At 55.9% G+C, this 19,763-nt stretch overlaps 2 protein-coding genes across 2 annotated transcripts in view; one reads left to right on the top strand and one right to left on the bottom strand.

Annotated features, from left to right (window-relative positions):
* Nucleotides 1-1,136: 1,136 nt before the first annotated feature.
* Rpl10a (ribosomal protein L10a) lies at nt 1,137-3,795 on the top strand. The gene is made up of 6 exons (XM_032888881.1): nt 1,137-1,196; nt 1,390-1,464; nt 1,588-1,668; nt 2,020-2,168; nt 3,263-3,435; nt 3,595-3,795. The coding sequence occupies exons 1-6, from the start codon at nt 1,192-1,194 to the stop codon at nt 3,763-3,765; spliced, it is 654 nt and encodes a 217-aa protein (XP_032744772.1). The 5' UTR covers nt 1,137-1,191; the 3' UTR covers nt 3,766-3,795.
* Nucleotides 3,796-4,512: 717 nt separating this feature from the next.
* The window catches only part of Tead3 (TEA domain transcription factor 3), a 19,886-nt gene continuing 4,635 nt past the window's right edge, over nt 4,513-19,763 (bottom strand). Inside the window, exons 3-14 of the mRNA XM_032889205.1 lie at nt 14,147-14,398; nt 12,939-13,003; nt 9,533-9,595; nt 8,482-8,493; nt 7,897-8,031; nt 7,770-7,819; nt 7,413-7,474; nt 6,793-6,935; nt 6,495-6,668; nt 5,971-6,111; nt 5,734-5,886; nt 4,513-5,624 (exon numbers count right to left, since the gene is read on the bottom strand). Of these exons, the coding sequence (XP_032745096.1) occupies nt 5,511-5,624; nt 5,734-5,886; nt 5,971-6,111; nt 6,495-6,668; nt 6,793-6,935; nt 7,413-7,474; nt 7,770-7,819; nt 7,897-8,031; nt 8,482-8,493; nt 9,533-9,595; nt 12,939-13,003; nt 14,147-14,398 (1,364 nt within the window). The 3' untranslated portion in view covers nt 4,513-5,510. The remainder of the gene's footprint in view (nt 5,625-5,733; nt 5,887-5,970; nt 6,112-6,494; nt 6,669-6,792; nt 6,936-7,412; nt 7,475-7,769; nt 7,820-7,896; nt 8,032-8,481; nt 8,494-9,532; nt 9,596-12,938; nt 13,004-14,146; nt 14,399-19,763) is intronic.

The raw sequence follows: 19,763 nt of genomic DNA, 5'->3' as shown, positions 1-19,763 counted from the left end.
CACCGACGTGACTGAATTAGCCCAAGAAAGTTCAGGGACAGCATCCTCCTACCTTAGCCCTGCAGTGGGTGGGGAACAGAGGTCTCTGGGTACTTCTCAGACCACAGCTTCCTCTCTGAAGTCCTGAGTCCCCTGACGCAGGGAGGGGAGGAGGGAGGGAGGTCAGTCCAGTGAGAAAGTCTGGTTTCTGAGAAGGAGACGATGCAGCGTACAGAAGCAAGGGGAACGATGCGTAAGGGACAAACGTCTCTTTCCAGTGTGAGTGGCACTCGAAGCTCCAACCTGCCTGCCACTTAACTCCACTCTGACCCTGGCGCGAACCTGCTTTACTCTACGTGATGCGTGCTGTGTATGTGCTTGGGTGAAATGAACCCTTCTCAGATATGCCCCCTGCAAATGGTGGGTGCTGGCCACATCTATGACGTGTTCCCAGAGAGGGTGGCCTGGAATGAGTCACTCCAGATTTGAAGGCTCCCTGCAATGATCCTTGACCCCGCGCCTCTCTATTCACTGCAAAGACAGGGGTCCGGCACCAAGAACGACTTTGTTTGAAATGCCAACTAATTGAGAAAAGACAGTGTGGGAGGGGGCGTTTGTTCAAAGTCCATCATGCTTGGAGGCTGAATCCGGGGCAGTTTATACAAGATGGCTAGGGCGAGACTGGTGGGCGCCTTCTCCCAGGTTACGCTTAAACGAGGCGCATCTGATCCTAATCCAGTCACAAGATGCTTTCCAGTTCTGCAGATCTCAGCAAGGATCGTTTCCTCGAGCTATTCCTGTCATCCGTGCCTCAGTCCTCAAGTTGGTCCATTGCATAATGCACGGCTACAGGGAGCAGCTGCCCAGTGGCTGTCCGGGGCTCATCACCAAACTAGGCGATGAAGGAGAACGCTTCCACTGGTGACTGTGGAAGACATGGGGCAGGCAGAAGATAACAGCGGGCAGAAACCCGATCCCAATGCCCCAGCTTCGGCCCCAGTCCCAGTGCAGAACTGCCAGCTGCTCCTAAAGCAGGTCTCACGGTGAAGCCACGTGGTGGCGCCCCCTAGCGGCCTCACACAGCAGCGCTTCTCCGCCTTGGCTAAGCGCGGAACCGGCGGCGGAACGAGCCATTCTCGCGAGAGCACGAGCTCTATTTGAGCGCCTGCGCGAAGCCTTCTGCCTTCTTTTCCGGTTTCCGCAGCCGCAGCCATGAGGTAGGTAGTTATTCGGGGTACTATCCGCCGCCATCCGTGCACCCGGCTGTCCCGCGGACACCCTGCGGCCGGCTTCGGAGGCTCTCCCGGCGGCTACCTGTGTCGCGAGCCTTTTCCCGGCATGCTGTGGGCCTGTCATCCGGCCCGAGGTCCAGCATGGCCGACCCTGAGCGCCCTTGCTTTTCCCCAACAGCAGCAAAGTTTCACGCGACACCCTCTACGAGGCGGTGCGGGAAGTCCTGCACGGGAACCAGCGTAAGCGCCGCAAGTAAGCGCGGGCCTCCCCGGGTGGGGCGAGTAATCCCGGGCCAGGGCGAGCATGTCTGGGCCAGGACTGGCAACCCCGAGCACGGCGAGCATCCCCCCGGTTCACAGCGCCCCTTTCGCTTAGGTTTCTGGAGACGGTGGAGCTGCAGATCAGCCTGAAGAACTACGACCCTCAGAAGGACAAACGCTTCTCGGGCACCGTCAGGTTGGCACCGCTCTGACCCCACCCAGCCCTCAGTGTCCCCGTGTGGCCTCCCCGTTGTCGCTCTGGCCGAGCCCGAGGCGGACACGGGGACACTGACGTGCCAGGGTAGTTCAGGAGTCCTGCTGCGGGCAGGCTCGCTGGACGGACCCCCACCCTGGGTCTTAAAACAAGAGGGGAGGCGTGGGGAGGCCTCGGCCGAGCCCGCCGGCTAGCCTGAGAAGCCAGGCTAGTGTCGCACAGACCTCCGGGTAAGGCTCGGGGCTTGCTGCTACCTCAGATGCCTTCAGCCTGTTGGGCAACTCCAGCATCGGGCATGACCTGTTGTGTCTCTTCCCCACCCCCTGAACGCAGGCTTAAGTCCACCCCTCGCCCCAAGTTCTCCGTGTGCGTCCTGGGGGACCAGCAGCACTGTGATGAAGCCAAGGCCGTGGATATCCCCCACATGGACATCGAGGCGCTCAAGAAGCTTAACAAGAACAAGAAGTTGGTCAAAAAGCTGGGTAGGTGTAGCTGGACTGATGTGTTGGGGGAGCTTGAGATGAGCTGGGGCTCACAGGGGCGGACTCGAGGGTGGTTCTCCGCTGGCTGGTGGCCTTACCTGACCCGAGACCACCTGCCCAGGAGTGGCACCAATCAGTGTGCTTCACATCAGTTTGCAATCAAGAAGATGCCCCCTCAGGCCAGTGTGATGGAGGCCTCAGGTGTGTGCAGCTGACCCACGGCCTGCTACTGGCTTAGGTGTTTGGTGTTTAACCCACAGAGGGCTCACAAGGGCCTGTGACCCTGGGTGGTCGCCCCTATCGACCATGATAGGTGGGATATTTAGTACTCAGGCGCTGGAAGGCTTCTTTTACCTGTGGTGAGCTGGGCAGTAGTCGTATCTGCTTTTACACATGGGAGGAAATAGCTCCATCTGCTTCTTTAAAAGTATTCGGGGAGTCAGCTTGGGGCTCCAACTGACAGGGGTTGAAGGTAACCCCCTCTCTGTATTCTCAGGTGTGTCCTTAAGTTTTCCCAGGCCTGTTGGGGGCTTCTCAAACAGCTGGGCTTGGCCCATCTTTGACAGATTTTGAGGTGCTTTTTACCCTTAAGATTTTATTTGGGGTTGGGGATTTAGCTCAGTGGTAGAGCGCTTGCCAGGCAAGCACAAGGCCCTGGGTTCAGTCCCCAGCTCCAAAAACAAGGGGAAAAAAAAGATTTTATTTATGTATATGAGCAGGCTGTGTCACTGACTTCAGACACACCAGAAGAGGGCATCAGATCCCATTACAGATGGTTGAGAGCCACCATGTGGTGCTGGGAATTAATTGAACTTGAGAGGTCTGAAGAGCAGGACTTAGACCGCTGAGCCTTGTCTCTGGCACATACATTGAGACACGTTAAATCCTGACTTACAGTGAATCTAACATGACTGCTGGGAATCCAAGGGGTGGGAGCCATCACAGCCCCTCAGTGTACTCAGTAGATCAGGGATTGTGGGTCATCCTGGTCTAAGAGTTATGTAAGGACCTGAGTTATTCAGTGGTCGTGAGTCTGAGGGTTGTTTAGGACACTTTTCTGGCCTGGTCCTAAGTATTCCCGTGACCTCTTCTAGCCAAGAAGTATGATGCCTTTTTGGCCTCCGAGTCTCTGATCAAGCAAATCCCACGTATCCTGGGCCCAGGCCTAAATAAGGCGGGCAAGTTCCCCTCCCTGCTGACACACAATGAAAACATGGTGGCCAAAGTGGATGAGGTGAAATCCACAATCAAGTTCCAGATGAAGAAGGTCAGTCTGGGCTGGGTGTAGTGGGTCCGGGTTCCTCTAGCATGGCGTCTCAGGGTGGCCCTGGGCTTCACCTGGATTTTAAGCCTGGTCACTGGGGGAAGAGGGACAGGCCTGCACATACACGCATGCTCAGCCTGGTGGCCTTTTCTCTCCGTGTAGGTGCTGTGTCTGGCCGTTGCCGTTGGCCACGTGAAGATGACCGATGACGAGCTGGTCTACAACATCCACCTGGCTGTCAACTTCTTGGTGTCTTTACTCAAGAAAAACTGGCAGAACGTCCGGGCTCTGTACATCAAGAGCACCATGGGCAAGCCCCAGCGTCTGTACTAGGACGCTCCAATAAACCTCGGTGCTGCCTTCTCCCTGTGGTCTGCTGTGATTAGGGGCAGGGTGTCTGTGCTGAGGCTGGGTGTGGTTGCCAAGCAGACACACAGGCCAATCAGGCTGCCATCCCCAAAACTGGGGGGGGGGGGTCTGTTAAGTGGTGTGACAGTTCATCTGGTCTCTACCCATAAATGCAACCCAATGAACAAGGCTGTGGTAGGATTTAGAACCTTTTCTAGAAGGTGAGGTTCCCAAGCTAATTCCAGTGTGGTTTTTCTCTAAGCTGTTCCCGGGTCTTGGGACTGCTCATTAATTAATGCCCTCAAGCACTTAGCCATTTGTGCAGTGGGCATAAGAGTTCTGTCTACTGCAGACTCCAGGTAACACCCATCTTGGGCAGCCCCCCTCAAAGCCAAAGGGACTTGAGATGGGCCACAAACCTGTAGCTCTAAATCTTGTGGGCTTAGCAGGTGGGACAGTTTAACGGTAAGGTGTCCATTCAAATCGCCTTGTAAAGGCAGGAGGCATGGATGGAAGAGGCCAACTGTCTAAGGACCTTCTTTCTATAGGTGGCCCAGCCCGGTCATCTGCCCACCACTAGGCAGCCACTGGCTCCAGGGTCCCTCCCGACTTTGCTATCTCGGGAAAGCATCAAGGTGAGCCTGGGCCACAGGTGCTGGGCACGCATGTCTGGTGGCGGTTACTAGCGTCCGATGTCATAACCTATTTTTGACTAGACAGGGTACAAGGTTGCAAGTGGCACAACTGTCCTGACCCAGAAACAGCTTTTTTTTTTTTAATTTTTTTTTTTTTTTTTAAGCAGGAGCCAGGCCTTGAGTGGCCCCTGCCTTAGAGCCATTTATTATATAGCCCGTCACAGCTGGATTTTAAAAATACACAAAAATATATATATAATACATGTTATAAAACCTAGGTGGGGTTTAGGGGTGGCCTGAGCAGTATGCAATGGTGAAGACCTTCAGGGAGCTCGGGCTGAATGAGGAGGGGCACAGTACTTCATTTGAAACTCATAAATACCCAGGCGACCTTAGGACCTGGATGTGGAGAAGGCAGAGGCAGCCTCCTGTTCCCTGCCACCTGTCTGCAGGACACAGAGGGAGGGGTGCCTAGTGGCTGGCGCCCTGGGAGAACAGGAAGTAGAGCCCTGTCTAGGCTCCAGCCCAGCTGTACCATTCCACAGCACGGCCAACTCTGCTACGGAGGTAGCTGAACCCAGCCTCCAGCTCTGTCTGCTTCTGGGGGCCTCCATCTTGGCACTTTTAGGAGACCCAGACTTGCTGTGTTAAGGGGATGGTACCCAGAAGGTCCGAAGAAGTGTAGGCCCTTCTCAACCTATCCCCCAACTTGACACCTTGTACCAGGGCCTCCTTGCAAGCTGTCTTCCTAGTCTTAATGCTACCCTCTCTCCTGCCCATCACACTCCCCTAGTGGCCAGGGACAACACACTAAGCCCCCAAGGTGTCCTCCATAGTACAATTCTGATGTCACCCAAGGCCAGATCATCTGTGGCTCAGTGCCCAGGCAAGCCACCCCACCGTGGAGCCCTCTTCTCTCCAGTAAAGCGCAGAACAGTGGCAGGGAGTGTGTGTGCTGGGGCCAGGGAGGCACCCCGGGTCCCAGCCTGAAGAAACCCATGGGTGGGTGGGTCCCCCCAACCCACACCCAGGGAGACCAGGCAGGCAGGTGTTCGGAGGAGGTCCGACTTGCATCCTGTGGAGGTCAAGGCCATGCTAGTCTTTCACAAGCTTGTAGACGTGGTGCTGTGCCCCATGCTCACTGGTGGACACTTCAAAGACAAAAGCAATGACCAGCAGGGTCTCCTGCGAGTCCCGACTCGTGACCACCTACGGGGGCAGGGAGGAAGGGAACAGGATTCAGTAACTGCGCTGGCCGGACAGACCGGACTCCTCCAGGCTAGCCCAGTCCCCACAGAGCCACCCGCCAGCCTCGCACCTGCAGGATGGTGAAGTTCTCCAGCACGCTGTTCATCATGTACTTCTCGGGCAGGTGCTTCAGCTTGTGGATGAAGTTGATCATGTACTCGCACATGGGTGAGCGGTGGATGCGGTACACAAAGCGGCCGTTCTCCAGGCGGGCATACTCTGTCTGCAGAGTGGGGCCAGGAAGGAGTGTGACCGGGCGTTTGTGGACCTGACTGACTGCCGCTCATCCCCTCAGGCCTCTACTCACCTCTACTTTCTCTACCACCTGCTTGCCGAAGGAACACACCTTGGTGGAGACGCTGATGGTCATGCTGTCTGCCGAGCTGTACTGCGAGCTGACCCCGTAGAAGGCCCCAGGGCCTTCCTGGATTGTGCTGTTGAGGTCAGCCTAGGGGAGAAAAGTATCACGTGTGGCAGAGGCCTGACTGTCACCTGCTTCCCCCACCTCCACACCTCCATCCCACCTACCCAGAGGCCTGCAGGTTCCTCCTGCCCAGGGGCCCACTAGTGGTGAGGAAGGGGCAGGGAACTGGGTAAGCTTGGGTTAGAGGCCTCTGACTGGAGAATGCTCAGTGGTTAAGAGCATTGACTGCTCTTCCAGAGGTCCTGAGTTCAAATCCCAGCAACCACATGGTGGCTCACAACCAACAGTAATGGGATCCGATGCCCTCTTCTGGTGTCTGAAGACAGCTAGAGTGTACTTATATATAATAAATCTTTATATATATATATATATATAATCTTTAAAAAATAAGGAAGAAGGGGCCTCACCCAGAACTTGACAAGGAAGAAGGCATTGGGGGGCCCTTTCTCGTAGAGCTCCTTCAGCCCCCCTTTCTTCTCGGGGAACTTGTCGTAGATCTGGCGAACATCCACTGCCTCCAGGGGTGGGTCTGAGAAGGCAGGGTTTGTCTGGCCGATGTGTACAAACAGGTGTTTGCTGTACTGTGGGGAGGGCCGAACCGGGGTCAGCCTGCAGCGATCAGCCTGCAGGCCCGAGGACCCCGCCGCTAGGACCCTGAGCTGGATGCTGGGTCACGGGCCAGTCTCCCCACCGTCCCCACATTACCGTGTCGGGGTCCCTTTGCACCTCCATGAAGGCAGAATACTCCAGGAGGCGTAGCCGGGAGGAGGCGATGGTGCGGTCCTGCCAGGCAGGCACCGAGGCAGCAGTGGCAGCGGCTGGGGGCAGCGGGGCCAGGGACTCATAACCTAAAAGGATAAGCGCTAACTCATCTGCCCACGTGTGCGTGTGGACAGCAGGGTTGGTCTGGAAAACCCAGAACATGTGTGCTAGGGAGCCAAGGAGGCAGCCCGGGTCTCAGTCTGAAACCCTTAGGTGGATGACTCCCCCCCAAGCCACACCCAGGGACACCGGGCGGACTTGTGTGTGAAAGATGCCTTCCTGCATCCTTGAGGATGTCCAGTACACCAAGGAGGTAATCTCGGTAGTAGCCATGGGATGTTTTTCTGTGTGCCTCCATTATGTGTGTTTACACAGAAAACAAAACTGGTGTCCCCTAGATGAGAATTCTGGCAAGATTTTGGCATCGCTTTTTCTACCCGGAATAGAAACCTCTCAGACCCCTCTAGTTGCCACCCACCCTGGCACAAATACATAGGTCTCCAAACAGAAGGGCAGACACCAGAGGTGTCAGGGGCTACATGGCAATGGTGGCACTAACTTACTATTGAGTGTTGGCGGCAGGGGAGGTTGGATGGGGTAGGCAGGCTGTGCAAAGGGCTTGATGCTGTAAACAGTAAAAAGCAGGTTATACATCCTCAGGACCCCACCTGCCCCAGTCACCCCCTCCCCCACCACTTCCCCTGAGCTCACAAGCTAGCCCACGACCATTGTGTGTTAAGTCTGATGGTTCCCTGGCGGCATCCCACAGCCCGTGGGGCTACACTGCCCCCTTCCATCCCCAGAAAAGCTATTCACGGTGTGGGAGTCGGCGTGGTCTCAGAACCGAGAACCTTGAGTTTGGTTCACTACCTGGTGGTGACCAGAGACTGACTGCAGTTGCTCAAGTAGGCAATACTCACTCCTGAGACGGTCCAGGTTGTTGTCCTAGCAGAGGGGGGCTGCTCCAGAACTGTGGACAAAGCTAGGGCCTCAGTACCCAGAAACGCTTAGCCACACCCAGCCCAGCCCAGCCCAGCCCAGCCATACCCTTGAGGTGGAGAAGACAGCCTGGGGCAGAGGGGAGGGTGGGCTGAACTTGTTCTGTAGGACGCTGGCAGAGACGATTTGGGCAGACGACATAGATGCCATGCTCTGAAGAGCTTTGTCCTTGGAGACCTGGTCCTGGGGACAGTGGTCACATCAGGCCTGGGCCAAGTCCTTCAGGTAGGAATTCTAGCTTTTGTGTGTCCGCCCTCTTTGGCCCCCAGTATGAAATAACCATCTGACCGGCTTATTCTATGTCCCCGCCTGGTAGTCCCTTGCAAACTGGTTCTGGGATCCCCCTCCTATACTGAAAGACTGGGTGCCTGAGTCCTTCGCATACAACAGCAGAGGACACCCCCACACACACAGACACTGCATGCTCCTCCCGGACTGCTCCCAATTACCTGTGGCTTCTTCTATGATAGCAGACTTATCTCACAGGTCACAGTTTAGTGGCTTCCGTTTGGTTGCTATGCTAAGCTGCACTGTGAGAAGCTTGTCTGCTGTGCACTTCACCCCTATGCTACCCCACACTGCCCCTGTCACCCGGTGCTCTCAGGCCCCTCCCAGAGGTGCTGGGTTACTTACCAGGTTCATAGCCTGTGAAAGAGAAAAGGACAGGGAATTAGAAGATAGACACACACACACACACACACACACACACACGTGAGGGCTCTGTATGGGGAGGGGACATGCTTTTGTGGGGCAACCCACCCCCACCTTGTGCTCTGGCCATCATTTCCTAAGGAAGCCAAGAGGCTGCTGAGGGCTGGGGGGCTCTCCCCACCCGGACAGGGAGTGCCTGCTAGTCAGGGGGCTCCCTGGCAAGATGAAGAAAAAGGGCCATGGGTGTGTGTGTCCCGTCCTAGAAGTGAGCCCCACAGGCTTGGGAGACTCAGAGGCTGGGAAAACAGGGGGCAGATCGTGAACCCCAAACTGAAGTTCTCAGCCTGGTAACTGTCACCCCCCGATCCCTACCTCCCCACTGAGCTGCCAGCCAACACCCTTCATGTCCTCCCTCAAGTCCCCAAGGCAGTTAGCAAGCAACAGTCAGGAGAAAAGAACAGGGGGAACACAGGAGAGAGGCAGGCTTTTGCAGTCCTCAGACGCTGGCCACCAGCTTGTCCAGTCCTCAGTGGCTGTGGCCTCAAATGCTTGACTACTTTGGGGTTTGTTTGTTTTTTTGAGACAAGTATCACTGTGTAACCCTGGCTGTCCTAAAACTCAGATCTGCCTGCTTCTGCCTGAATGCTGGGGTTAAGGTGCCACCATACCGGGCACCTGGGAGCTTTTGAACTTACTGCTGTCACTTGTGTCTCAGACCCTCTCAGTTCCTCAGCCCTGGTCGGGACCCAGAAGGATGCTGGGCAGGGCTAGGCCAAGAGCCAGGGGCCCATACCTTCAGTTTGGACTGAATCTCCCGAGATTTCCTTCTGGCTAGAACCTGCAAGTGACTACAGACCTGTGGGGAAAGAGAGAAAGGAGCAAAGGAGCAAAGGACAGGAGAGAGAGGAAGAACAGAGCTCAAGCCAGAGAAAGGTATGGCAGGCTGGAGAGCCCACGGAGGCAGAGGCCTGCAGCGTGCAGAACAGGCGAGGTCCAGGAAGGGGCCAGAGGCCCTGCTAGGCACCCAACGTACCTTAATGCCAACCTGGTATTCCCGAACCTTCTTCCGAGCTAGAACCTGTATGTGGCTGGACACCTAGGAGGTGCCCCAAGCCCCGCCACAAAGGAAAACACAGAGGGTGAGGAGGCACAGCAGGACGGCCAGGATGGAAGGGGGACCCCAGCCCTCATCTCTGGCGGACCACAGTCTGATGAGAGAACTCAGTGTCTCTGTGGGCACATGCCTCTTGGGATTGTCAATTCTCTTCTTTCTTGGTCTTTAGTTAGCCCACAGTGGTCTCAAGGGCCGCCATGCACTATGGTGTAGGTTGTTCACGGAACAGAACCTCGGCCCACCATAGGTCAAGCTCTATGCTCAGCAAGGGTTCTACCTGACCCAGAGGAAGTGGGTCACCCCCTCACGGGAGTCCTCACCCCTGTGGCCACCACACAGGCTAGACGTGGCTCTGTCATTCCTCCTGGCATTAGATGTTTCCTGAAGCCACAGTGCTTGCTTTTTTGTTATTTAGTTTGTGACAGGGTCTCACTCTGTAGCCCTGGCTGTCCTGGAACGCACTCTGTAGACCAAGCTGCCCTTGAACTCACAGAGATCCTCCTGCCTCTGACTCCCCAGCGCTGGGGATTAAAGGCTTGCCACAGCTTCTAGCAAAGATCTTTTACACTGTCTTGTGTGTCCCTCCCGTTTTTGCCTTCTGTTTCTTTGTTTTTTTGTTTTTTTTTTATAAATTTATTTATTATATATACTATAGCTGTCTTCAGATGCACCAGAAGAAGGCATCGGATCTCATTACAGATGGTTGTGAGCCACCATGTGGTTGCTGGGAATTGAACTCATGACCTCTGGAAGAGCAGTCGGGTGCTCTTAACCGCTGAGCCATCTCTCCAGCCCCCTTCTGCTTCTTCAAGCCTTTCCACGAACAGAGTTATGCACACAGTAGGTACTTTCATTTGGAGATCTTCTTTCCCAGAAACCTACTTCTCAAAAGACCAAAGCTGAGCTAATCCCAGGCAGTAAGACAGCCATTGGCAAGATCCAGGGACAGACCACAAGCCATCATGGCTGTGCCGTGCGTGGTCAATAGCAGCAGCGGCTGTGGGCTTTCTTCAAGTTTATTCTCTTTTTTTTACTGTTCTTTGGAACCCTGTCAGGTCTCCCTAACTGGGTGCTCCTCTTGCAGGTCCCTATAATCCCAGCAGATGCTTATGCTTGCCAGGACAAACCTGACGGCCGCCAAACGCAGGTGCTGGTGTTCCTCAGGCTCTATACGCCCAACTCATTTGATCTCTGCAGCAACCTCTAACTTACAGATGACCTAATCAAAGCCGGGAGAGGTTCAGCTGTGTATCTGGGGGTCACACAGCCAGGTCAGAGCTGCCATTCAAACCCAGGCCGTGTGACCCTGGGCACCATTGGCTTCGTCACCAAGCTATTCTCCCAGGATTCCTTCCGGCTCTTAGCGCTTGGGACCACCTCCTCAGGGCCAGCTCTAACAGCTAGAAGTCATAGGCAGGGGCTTACTCCCAACTTTTTGCCCATCTGGCTAATAGGAAGTCATTGTGCCAGGTATGGTAACACCTTTGACCCCAACACTTGGGAGGCAGAGGCAGGCTAGCCTGGGCTACATAGTTCAATCAGGGAGTCCCACTGCTACAAGTGACAGAGATATGGGCACCAGTCCCCAGATGGCTGGGCTGCCCTGTGTGGAGAGGCGAACCAGGGGTAGGCGCAAGTGGGGTCAGAGACACATGCCCAACCTTTGGTCAGCTTGGTTTGATTCAGAGTCTGAACTTACAGAAGGTCAGCTGTTCCCAGGGCTAGCCAGGTTCTCAAGAATATGGGTGAGGTAGAAAGGGCAGCAGATACACTCTAGCTTGTGTCTAGCTTGCTTTAGGTGTTCAAGTATCTCTTATATGAGTACACTGTAGCTGTTTTCAGACACACCAGAATAGGGTAACGGACCCCATTACAGATGGTCGTGAGCCACCATGTGGTTGCTGGGATTTGAACTCAGGACCTCTGGAAGAGCAGTCAGTGCTCTTAACCTCTGAGCCATCTCTCCAGCCCCGTCCATGTATCTCTTAATTCACAGCTGCAAAGAGCCAAGGCTAGGAAGCAAACTTAGCCCCCGGTAGCACAGGCTATGGGAACCTCAGAGTCTGTGTTGTCTGGGGGCTGGCGGGACTGAGATGGAGCCTTACTCCGGAACCTCAGACTTGAGGGATGCTTCTTCTTAGGCCTCCCGAGTGTTGGGATTATAGGCATGTACCACTCCATGTTGTGTGCAGGAGACCGACTGGAGCTTGGGGTCAGGCCACTTGGGCCACCCCTGCTGCTCTGAAGACCCAAGAGGTATCTCTGAGTTTGCCATAGGACCTCATTCGGGGCCCAGGGCAGGCATCGCTAAATGTCCACTCGAGGCAGGGAGCCAAGAACCCACTTAAGGATTAGGACAAGTGGGGATTGTCTATGTATACCCAGCACTCTGGGGGAGTAGGAGTTTGAAGGGCTAGGACTTGACTTCACATCCTCCTAGGTATCCCAGATCTAATTCATCTAACGACCCCCAACCTGGTCACCCATAACTGCCGGACTTCCCAAGAGCTGCCCTCTATCCCCCCACTGTGAAGGTTGCCTCTGCCTCCTGGCTGGCCTCCCAGATTCACTGCCCTGACAGCTGTAGCCCCCCCAACTACCTCCGCTCCTTGGTCTCCCTCTCTTTCTCCTAGCTCAGTGACGCAATTTGGGGAGGGGGGTACTAAACTCCCCTTTCCCAGTTTCTTAGTTCTGTCAACTTGACACAAGCCAGGCATTTGGGAAGACAGAACCTGGTTTGAGAAAATGGCCCCCAGCAGTCTGGTTATGGAGAAGCCTAGGGGTGCATTGCCTTAATGATTGTGGAAGAGCCAAGCCCAGCCCTCTCTGACAGTGCCATCCCTGGGAAAGTCTGGGGTACTGTATGAAGGAGCAGGAAGCTACCCTCAGTGGTGGACTGTTATCTGGGCGTAAAAGGTGAGACAGACTCTGTCCTTCCCAAGATGTTTTTGGTCACGGGTCTTGACCACAGCAATGGAAACCCTAAGTCCATAGGAAGGACACTAAGAGCTGGCCCTGAGTGTCCCAGTGGTCACTTGGCAGCTCTCTGGTGGGTGTGGGCTGACACAAGTGGGGTACTGTTGCTACCCTGCATGACCCGCTGAACCCCCGCCTTGGCGTGGTCCCTCCCTGGTTAACTCTCGCACCTTCCGAAGGAGGTTCTGCCATTTCTCCTGGCCAACCCCAAGCAGGACCGGAGCTGTTTTCCTATCCCACCCAACTACTCGAACCCCATCTGGTGAGCAGGCCCTGGGGGCTAAACTGTGCTTCCAATACCCAAGACACCCATGGGTGATGTGACAGGGGACCAGGGCCATCTCTCTACCTGTTTTCTCGTCCTGGTTTTTCCAGTCCTCAGCTTGATGTAGCGGGCAATCAGCTCATTTCGACCTATCAGGGAGACAGAGCCAGTGAGGACCGAGGGAGTGCTTAGAACCAGGGGCTGGGCACGCCTACTCTTCACTCAGGGCTCCCCTAACACGGTCTCCAGGACTTAGGGGAGGGCACGGCCTACATTAGAAGCCTTGACAGGCTTCCTGGGCAGCAAGGCATTCCTCCCAGCAAGGGTCGGATGCTGGGAACGGTTTGGGTAGGTCTCAGCCCATGTTCCCTAGCTGTGAGCTCTTCTGTCTGGTTTCATCCCGGTCATGGGGGAACCCGGAATATGCTCTGTCTCTTCTCTGGTGAAGGAAGGAAACCTCTGAGATGTCTCTTATACTGACAGCTTGGGTCAAGGTGTAACACTCAGTCCATGTGCCAGGGACCCCCATTCAGCGCTGCCCAAATAGACTCTGAGTCTGGGATTAGGGACTCTGCATAGCACCAGAGACCATTTTGGGGAGTAGGCTATGCAATGTGGGGGCCGCCTAGACATACCACAGGGTGTATGTCAGCATCCAGGGTGTGCGCTCAGCCCCCCAACCTCTTGGCCTCCCCAGAACTGCCACATTCCCCAAATTCCTCTGCGGTGACAGAACAGGCCCCACCACTCCTCCCTGCCCGCCAACCCCTTGGTCTAAAAATACCCCGTGGGGCTGCCCTGCCGTTGGTGAGAGTGCAGTGTGGGCAGGAGGCCCCACCCGGTGGAGCACCCCAGAACATCTTCATGTCCCAAGAGTGGAGTTTTTCAAGCATCAAGGACTGGCCTGTCCAGACAGTGGGCCTCCCATCTCCCTATAGAACCCTCAGTCCTGGGTTTTGGGAGCTGGAGTCTGGGGCTGCCTCACTAGGCCACAGGCTCCTGACGGAGGAGGCTCACTGGACTGACCCAGTTTTCCTGCCCCCCCTGAGTCACCCCGAAACCTTCAGCCGGCAGGGCTGGGGAGAGGCGGGGCGCGTGTGGGCTGTGGCAGGCCTGTTTGCGAGGTGCAGTTGGAGGAGGCCCCAGACACACGCAGCCCAAGCCTGCCGGCCCGGACTCGCCCGCCGGGCAAGCCGCCAGGGCTCCCCCAACCAACCGGTCTGGCAAGGGACAGAGAGCAGGGGGTGGAGCCAGCGGGCGGGGCCCCGCCCACCTCTGCCAATCGCACTTACCGTACATCTTGCCCTCGTCCGACAGGATGATCTTGCGCCGGCCACAAGGCGGGTAGATGGCCAGGGCCTCCTGAAAGCTCTGCTCGATGTCTGGGCTCCACACTCCCTCGGCATCGTTGTCCAGCCCCTTATCCAGGCCCTCGGACCCATCTTCCCGGGCCTCCCCGGGGCTGTTGTTGGCGGTCCAGCTGTTGGACGCTATTGTGCTGGTTGCTCTGGGCTCTGGGCCTGAGCCCCCTGGATGGCCTGAGCCTAGACAAACAGAGGCCAAGGGTTAGGGGCAGGCTTTCCTCACCCACCCCAGTGGCCACACTCCGTGCTCCCCACACTATGGGTAGGTGCTCCAGGTTGGAGGCTGAAGTTAAGCCTCTTCAGAGCTGTGTGACCTTGCAGGAGTTAGTTTACCTCTCTGTGCACGGATCCTATAAAAAAAGTCAGAATGGGAAGGCGAGGGCAGGAGAGAAGGGGTTGGGGATTTAGCCCAGGGGTAAACCCCTTGCCTAACAAGCACCAGCCCAAAGCCCCGGGGTTTGGCCCCCAGCTCCAAAAAAAAAAAAAAAAAAAAAACAAAAAAAAAAAAAAAAAAGTCCTTGAGAATGGTTTCAAAAGCGGGGGGGAGAGAAGGGAAGAGTGGAAGATCTCCCCACACACACACACACACACCCCGCCCTGTTCCCAGCACTCCTGTTCAGCTGGGGCCAGCCTGGGCTCCACGATACCTGTGCCATTCTTGCCCCTCTCCCACCCAGGAGCCACACCGTGGCGGGCAAGAACAACTGCTAGAAGGTGTCCTCTGACCCCCACAAGCAGGCACAGACACGCACACAGGACTAAATAATTGGAATAAAACCGTAAAAGGCTGGGGAGAAACCTCAGGGGTTAAGAACCGTGGCTGCTCTTCCAGAGGACCCAGGTTCAATTCTCAGCACCAACATGGTGGCTCACAACTGTGACTCCAGTTCCAGGGCCCCTGACGCCCTCTCACGGACACACATGGCAGGCAAAGAACACATTCACATGAAATCAAAATAAAAAGGGTTAAAGGGAAGAGGTCCCCTTGATCACCAAACACCACAGTACACAACAGTGCTGCACAAGTGGGAGCCCGAGGCAGGAGGATTGCTAGTTTGAGCCAGGCGTGGTGTTTGCCTGTAACCCAGCTTTGGGAGGCTGACTGACGGCAAAGTTCTAAGTTCAGTCTAGACTCACTCAAAAACAAAAACCTTCTGAAACACTGGGCAGGGAGGCAGAAGCTTGTAACTTCAGCACTCGGAAGGCTGTGGCAGGAGTTCAAGGTCACTCTCAGCTGAGTCTAGCCTGGGCTATGTGAGGGTCCAGCCTGGGCTATGTAAGGCCTGTCCCCACCCCCCCCCTCAGGCCAGTTTCTACACAGGCAGACATGGAGGATGCTTACTCATAGCCAGAAAGTTGAGGCTCCCCAGGCAGTCTCGGAAGAGGAGTACCAGGCAAGGACTGGTATGTCTGTAGGGGGGTGGGGGCTCCAGCCAGGGCCCTCACTACCTGCTCCTACCAGCATTAGTGCTGTCCTGCTGTGAGATGAGACCATTCTCACCTGCCCCCACAGAGGACCTTAGCATGGGCCAGGGGGATGGCCTGGGAGTAGCCAGGACCCAGACTGCACAGGACAAGTAGGAGGTGCAGTCAGCAACCTGGCTTCACCTGTCCGGCCTCCATCCACTTCCTGTTCCCATGCCTCCTCAGCCCCACAGCAGCCCATAAACCACCCACACACAGCTCTTTCCTGGCCCACATGGCAGATGGGTCAAGGCTCTGGGAATTGGGGGGCACCCTCTCTATCTCCCCACGAACACAGTCTGGACCTCCAGCAACCCCAGAACCTGAAGTCGGAGTTCTTGGGGCCTCCGGACCTTAAAGAGCTTTGCTCTGGGGCTGCGAGAATGCAGTGTCTGCCACAGCATGGTGGCACACTCCTCTAATCCCACATTCAGGAGGCAGAGGCAGGCAGATCTCTGGATTTGAGGTCTACAGAGCGAGTGCTGGACACAGTCTTGCTCTGTTCCCCAAGCTTGTCATCCACCTGCCTCAGCCTCCCAGGTGGTAGCATATCAGGATGTTCATATGAATGAATGAAATTACAGAGAGCGCTAGACATCAGGTTTAGACTTAATGTTTCCAACAGGGGCACCTCCATACACCAGGCAGGCTTTGGGGACTTTATACAGTGACTCATAAGTGCTACTTAGTATCAATGCTACTTTGTACATGAGAAAAACCAAGGAACAGAGAAGTTAAACAATGTCCCCAAGGGGATGCAGCAAATTGATAGAGCTACTGTTTGAGCAGAGTTACTGGCTGTTAGCAAAGATGGGGGCCAGTGTTCGTGGGGAGAAGAAAGGCCCTTGCTACTCGCTCCCTGACCCTGTAGACAAGAAAAAGAGGCATCGAAACCCACCACCTAAATAGGAAAAGGAGGTCCAGGCCACGATGCCCCCTCAGCTCAAGTGGCTGTAACACCTTCTAAGGCCCTACGCCACCGCACAAGACCCGCCTTTCTGGAGGCTTCCAAGATACACAGAAGTCTCTGTCAGTGGCCAGTGGCCAGCAAGGGTTAGACGCCCCTACCCGGTGTCTGTCCCTCACCACGTGAACTGTCTGGGTCTGTAACCCCTCTCCTCTGCTTGCAAAAGTAACAAGGTGCTGTGCTAGCTGGGGGAAGGGTATACTGGAGGAGCAGTTGAAGTCCTTAACCTCCTCAGAGGTCAGTCTGATGCTGATGGAGCTGTCGGACCAGCTGGAAGGGTCAGAGGACCCACCCAGAGATAGGAACCTTTGGCCCAGGGCTTTAGCCTCCAATGTAACAGCTGGACTCGGTGCATGGGGAGCCCTAGTAACCTGAAGAAACTTTCCGGCCTCCCCAAGACTCTGGCTGCTTCCCCTCATCCAGGCCATGCCCCCCTCCTGGGTGATGTCAGTCCCGCCCCGCCCCCCCGAGGGAGCATGTGGCCAAATATGGCGAACAGACAGCCTGGGAGCTGGGACAGACTGGGGGATGGGGCAGCCCCTGGCTGGGATCTTGGATAGCTGAAGAGAGGAAAAGGCGGGGGTTGGGGGGCGTGGGAGGTGTCAAGGAGTAAGGACCCTAATATGCACACCCTACATGGCTCCTGGGTACCTGCCATCCAGACAGGTCTGACATGACTCTGGAGGGCAGAGTGTCCACACAAATGACCTAAATCGTACCCCCCTCCAGCCTCACACAGCAGCACATGCCTGCAAGGCTCTTGGCTACTCAGAAAACGCTGTGGTCAGGGGTCTCCTCTGCCAACATCACTCCAAGTAGTCATCCTTCTGGAAGCGTGGGAGAGAGACTACAGGGGTGATCGTAGCTGCCCTCCCTGGGTTGCTATCGTGGGTGAAGACAGTGGCGAAGTGTGGGTGCTCACCCCCAAACCCTGGGACCACATGGGAGACCGGAGGCTGAGCCTCAAGTGGCTGACACTTGGGCGGGCCAGTCCCCAGAGACAACCTCTACCTGGAGGTGTGTTCTGAGAGGAACAGAAGGCCAGGGAAAATGGAGGTGCAGGTGGGTCCAGGTAGGTGGAAAAGAGTGGAGGGTCCCAGAAGTGTCACCTAGCATGAGCCAATCAAGAAGAGTGAACTAACTGTACAGAGAGTAGACAGAAACCATCAAGTGCCAGACAGCCTGCTCTCGCAGACAGGCAGACGGACTGAGGGACTCCCATCTGGGGCAGGAGGAGGGAGGGGAGTAACCCGTCCACACTGAGCTAAGTAAGACTCAGGGATGGGCCCAGGGCACCCAGGTGAAGAGGCAAAGAGGTGAGACCCGTAGGGACACCGCAGGAGGAAGTCGGGGGCTGGAAAGTACAGTGGAGCAAAGACTGACCTAGGAGACGGAGGAGAAAGGCGGCAGGGGTGGGTGGGGCCTGACTCAGCTCCTCCTCCTACAGACCCTCTTCTTCCCCCACCCCCCAGCTGGAGTTTTCTGCGTGGCTTTAGTTTTTCTCCTCATCCTTAGCCTGCAGACAAGCCACACCTGCCTCCTCCCTTGTCCCAGACCCTCACCCTGGGGGTCAGTGATGAGGAAGGGGGCCAGGAGGCCCAGGGAGATAAGGGGCCCTGGCTGCCCACTCCCAGCCCCGGGGCCAGATCTGCGGGCAGAACTGGCCGGACAGCTCTGAGTGAAGGCCAGAGTTGGGCGGCTGTCAGGCCCTGTTCCTCCAGACCACCAGTCCAGTGGCTCCCTCCGAAGACGGAAAGGCAAATTTAGGTGAAGGCTCCCCGAGAGTTTGTGTCCTGGTGGGGGCACAGCAGAGATGAAGCACGCTGTCAGGTGGCACTTCGCTGTTTCCCAGGGGTACAGAGGCAGAGCCGGGCCCTGCGGCCAGCAGCTACCTGCCCTCCAGAGATCCCGGTCCGAAATGCTCCGCTTACTGGAGCCATAACCCAACGTGGGCTAATCAGTGGGTCCTGAAGCGCTTTGCCGCCGCAGGCTGCGCGGAGAGGACGTTAATGCTGGGAAGGGCGCGCTGGGCCTCCCCACCCCCTAGCCTTTCTTCCCTCCACCCCACCCCCACAGCAGCCAGCTGTTCTCCAGCTGCCAGAGGCTCCCACCCTACAAGTGGCCAAGCTCTGGTTAGGACCAGAATGGGCTAGGGGAGGGGGTAGAGATGTTTTATGCCTCCAGTCTAAGGACCCAGGAGGGACCTGCCAAGTAGCCACACCCTGCCGTGCTGGGGAGGGAGGACCCTCTCCCTTTCTCCACAGGAGGGAGTAATTTCCAGACCCATTGGAGAAGGCGGGGCCTCCCTGCTCCAGCTTACTAATGTGCTTCCAATTTTGAGAGCCCTGGTTCCCATCCCTCTCCCCCACTTCTAGGAGTCCCAGGGAACGGCCCCCTCCTCAGAGCCCCCAGGCCTCCTTCAGACAGAGCTGACCGGTCCCAGAATGCCTCCCAAACCCTCTCCTGGGTCTCCGGGTAGAGGGAACCTGAGATCCAGCAGGGACAGGCTGACCGACAGCTTGGGAACTGGGGTCCCACAAAGTTCAGTACATATGTCTGGTTACCTGCCCCAGATCATCCACTGGGCTGCCAGCAGTGTCCTGGATAAGCACCTTACCTTCCCCTTCCTCTCCCACAGGAGGCAGCAGCCATAGTAAGGCGTGTAGCCTCCTGTTTTTTAAATCTGTGTATATATTACAGCCTCTGTGCACGTGTGGAGGTCAGAGGGCAACTGTCCTCTCCTTCCACCACATAGGTCCTGGAGGGCAAACTCAGGTTGTCCCGCTGAGCCCTCTCGCTGACCCCATCACACCCTTTTTAGAAAAAGGGTCTTCACTCCTGAAACCCAGGCTACCTTGGAGCTTGTGGGATTCCCAAGTGTTGGGGTTCACAATGTGAAAGAAAAAGTCGAATTAGGGTTATGTGTATTGTAACGTAAGTTTGTCATTTCGGCTACCGTTTTTTCTTTTTGTGCTTTGATATAAAGTCTCACTTTGTAGCTCTCGCTGGCCTTGAACTCACCGTCCCCACACCTCAGCCTCCTGTGTGTTAGGAATTGCAGATGTGAGCAAAAAATAAAATCATAGAGTGGTAAAAACAGAAATGCATACATAT

This window comes from Rattus rattus, chromosome 18 (assembly GCF_011064425.1).
Source record: "Rattus rattus isolate New Zealand chromosome 18, Rrattus_CSIRO_v1, whole genome shotgun sequence".
Classification (NCBI taxonomy): Eukaryota; Metazoa; Chordata; class Mammalia; order Rodentia; family Muridae; genus Rattus; species Rattus rattus.
This window is presented reverse-complemented; position numbering and strand designations above follow the sequence as displayed.